Here is a 2,464-nt window from a genome sequence, read left to right on the forward strand (position 1 = left end):
ACAAGACCTATGAACCATAAATAGTAAGTGTCACGTGCAACGTAAACTGTCACGTGACCATGAAGTGCTGAAACCGTAACAGCAAGCAGGGACAATGCATCTGCTGAGCCCACTGCCAAGAAGATGGCCGTCAAGGCACCGTCTCTGCCGCCGCCACTGACCGACAAAACCTACCACACCTTGCTCACTCCGGAGCAGGTAACCCACATTCGCGCAACTGCCCCTGCCATCTGGTATCAACGCATCACCCAGCGCATCCAGGAAGCAGAAGCCTGGTCAAAGGTAATTTTTCGTGGCATGCGCCTTGCCCTGAACAAGGTGCTACTTACTTTCTCTCATGACTCTCTGGACACCCTTATTCAAGATGCTCTGCGGGCCATCCGCATCATATTCAATCTTGAGCCCCATGCTGCCTCCCCTACCCCAACGGGCGCATGCACTGTCGCGCTGCCCCAGGGTTTTCATCCTGTCCTGCCTACCATTAAACTGTTCATTCTGGCATGCCCGAGGCGCCACCTCATGAGCGGGTCTCTGCTCACTGGAGAAGAAATCATGACTGAGCTTCATACCAACCCCATTTTCACGGACATCTATTTCAATGGCATACCTGCCTTCACCACCTTTGCGGGGTCAGAGGATACGCAGGAGCATGTGCCCCTTATTTTCTCCATCGAAAACCCCAAGCGGGACTTCTGTTCGCATTTCTTGATCAGCCGCGACAACCGTGGTGAGCCCTCTATGTCTGTCTGGTTCATAGGAGCTCGGCTCCTCGTGAAGCGCTCTAAGGACAAACCCGTTCTGTGCCAATGCACACGCTGCTGGGCCCTGACTCACACTGAGTGCTTCTGCAAGCACAAACTGCCCCTCTGCTGTTTCTGCGGCAAAGACACCCACACTACTGATCAGCACCACAACGCTTGCAGTGCCTGTGCTCTTGAGAACAATCCTGCGACCGTCCCGTGTCCGCCAACCCACTTCTTCTGCTGCATCTGCAGAATCCATGGTGAGCATCATGCCGCCGACCCGTCTTGCACTGCCCGCACCCAGTATCGCATTCCTTCGCTGCCCACTGTCGCTGCTTCATGATTCTTACAACTGCACAACTGAATGTAGCCCGTTCAAATCTGCGGCTCCATGGCCTTCTGGCCAATTCTTCTTTTGATCTGTATTTCATCCAAGAACCTTGGTGGGGACACATCGGGTCTGACACCCCTCACGGGGCAGAATCCGGTGCCCCTGTATTCAGCACTGTCAATGCGGCTCCCTTTAATCTAATTACTTTCTATCTCCCTCATTCCAACCCAACCCCCAGGCCATGCGTCAGCTGCCTAGTGAGGAAACACCTTTTTGACTCCTTCCACATCATGCTCCATTCTGATATCTCCTCTCACCCAGACGTCCTCGTTTTGTCTTTCGTATCTCGTTCATCACACGATGACCAATTCTTGGTCGTTAATGTCTATAACGACACGCCCACGACTGGCCAGTCCAGCCTCCGGCACCTTCTTTCTTCTTCGTTTCTGCCCAAAATCCCACTCCTGCTATGCGGGGACTTTAACATGCACCATCCCCTCTGGGCATGAGAGCATCGCGCTTTCCGCACCACTACTAAAGGGGCGGATGACCTGGTCCAATGAACCGTCGACCGTCATCTAGAGCTTTTCACCGAGCCTCACCTCCCCACGCATATCATCGGAGGAAATCCCTCCACAGGCGCTATCATCGATCTGGTATGGGCCTCGAGCGGCCCCCGGTTCGCTCTTTCACAGTATGCTGTCGAGGATTCCCCTTGGACCTCAGACCATTCCCTCATTACCTATACAATCTGCACTGAGGCCGCTCCCATGGAAGTTGACCTTGGTTTCTGCGTGGACCCCTCCCTACAGAGTGAGTGGCTTGATGCCCTCACCATAGCTCTTTTAACCAACCCTCCCCCCCCTAGCTACTTCTCCACCTCTGACCTCGATCAGGGTGCTGCGGCGCTTTTGTGTGCCATCAATGCAGCCAATATCACCACCTTCCCACCATGCACCCACACCCACCAGCCATCACAACTGTGGTGGAATGACGGCTGCGACTTCATCAGATGGCGAGTCCAGGACGCCATCAGCACCGTGGAGCATCGACGTGCAAAGCGAGACCTTCAACAAGTCATCCACACAGCACGTAAGGAGTGGGCCATTGTGGCAGCCTCCCAGCTGCAACACACTAACCCCTGATGCCTTTTCTCATGGACCAAGGGGCAACGCACCCTGGCGCCGTCCATCATTCATGCTCGCAATGAGTCGTTCAGCCTGCCTGACGACATCGGGCAAGTGCTCACTGAGCATTATTTTCCTCCTTCTCCATCTCTTCCTTCTTTAAACCCTGTCATTTCCCCTCCGTACCCACTGCCGTGGACACTCCACCCCCTTCTCGAGAGTGAGGTGTCTGCAGCACTGTCTTCTACTTCCCTCTTGTCAGC

At 54.4% G+C, this 2,464-nt stretch overlaps 1 protein-coding gene across 1 annotated transcript; it reads left to right on the top strand.

The window, feature by feature from the left end:
• Positions 1–123: 123 nt before the first annotated feature.
• LAESUDRAFT_764183 (uncharacterized protein) lies at positions 124–2,219 on the top strand (the record flags this gene model as incomplete). The annotated part of the gene is made up of 2 exons (XM_040913395.1): positions 124–727; positions 1,657–2,219. 2 exons carry the CDS (start codon positions 124–126, stop codon positions 2,217–2,219), a joined length of 1,167 nt encoding a protein of 388 aa, XP_040758703.1.
• Positions 2,220–2,464: the final 245 nt, after the last annotated feature.

Source organism: Laetiporus sulphureus (assembly GCF_001632365.1).
Source record: "Laetiporus sulphureus 93-53 unplaced genomic scaffold LAESUscaffold_69, whole genome shotgun sequence".
Taxonomy (NCBI): Eukaryota; Fungi; Basidiomycota; class Agaricomycetes; order Polyporales; family Laetiporaceae; genus Laetiporus; species Laetiporus sulphureus.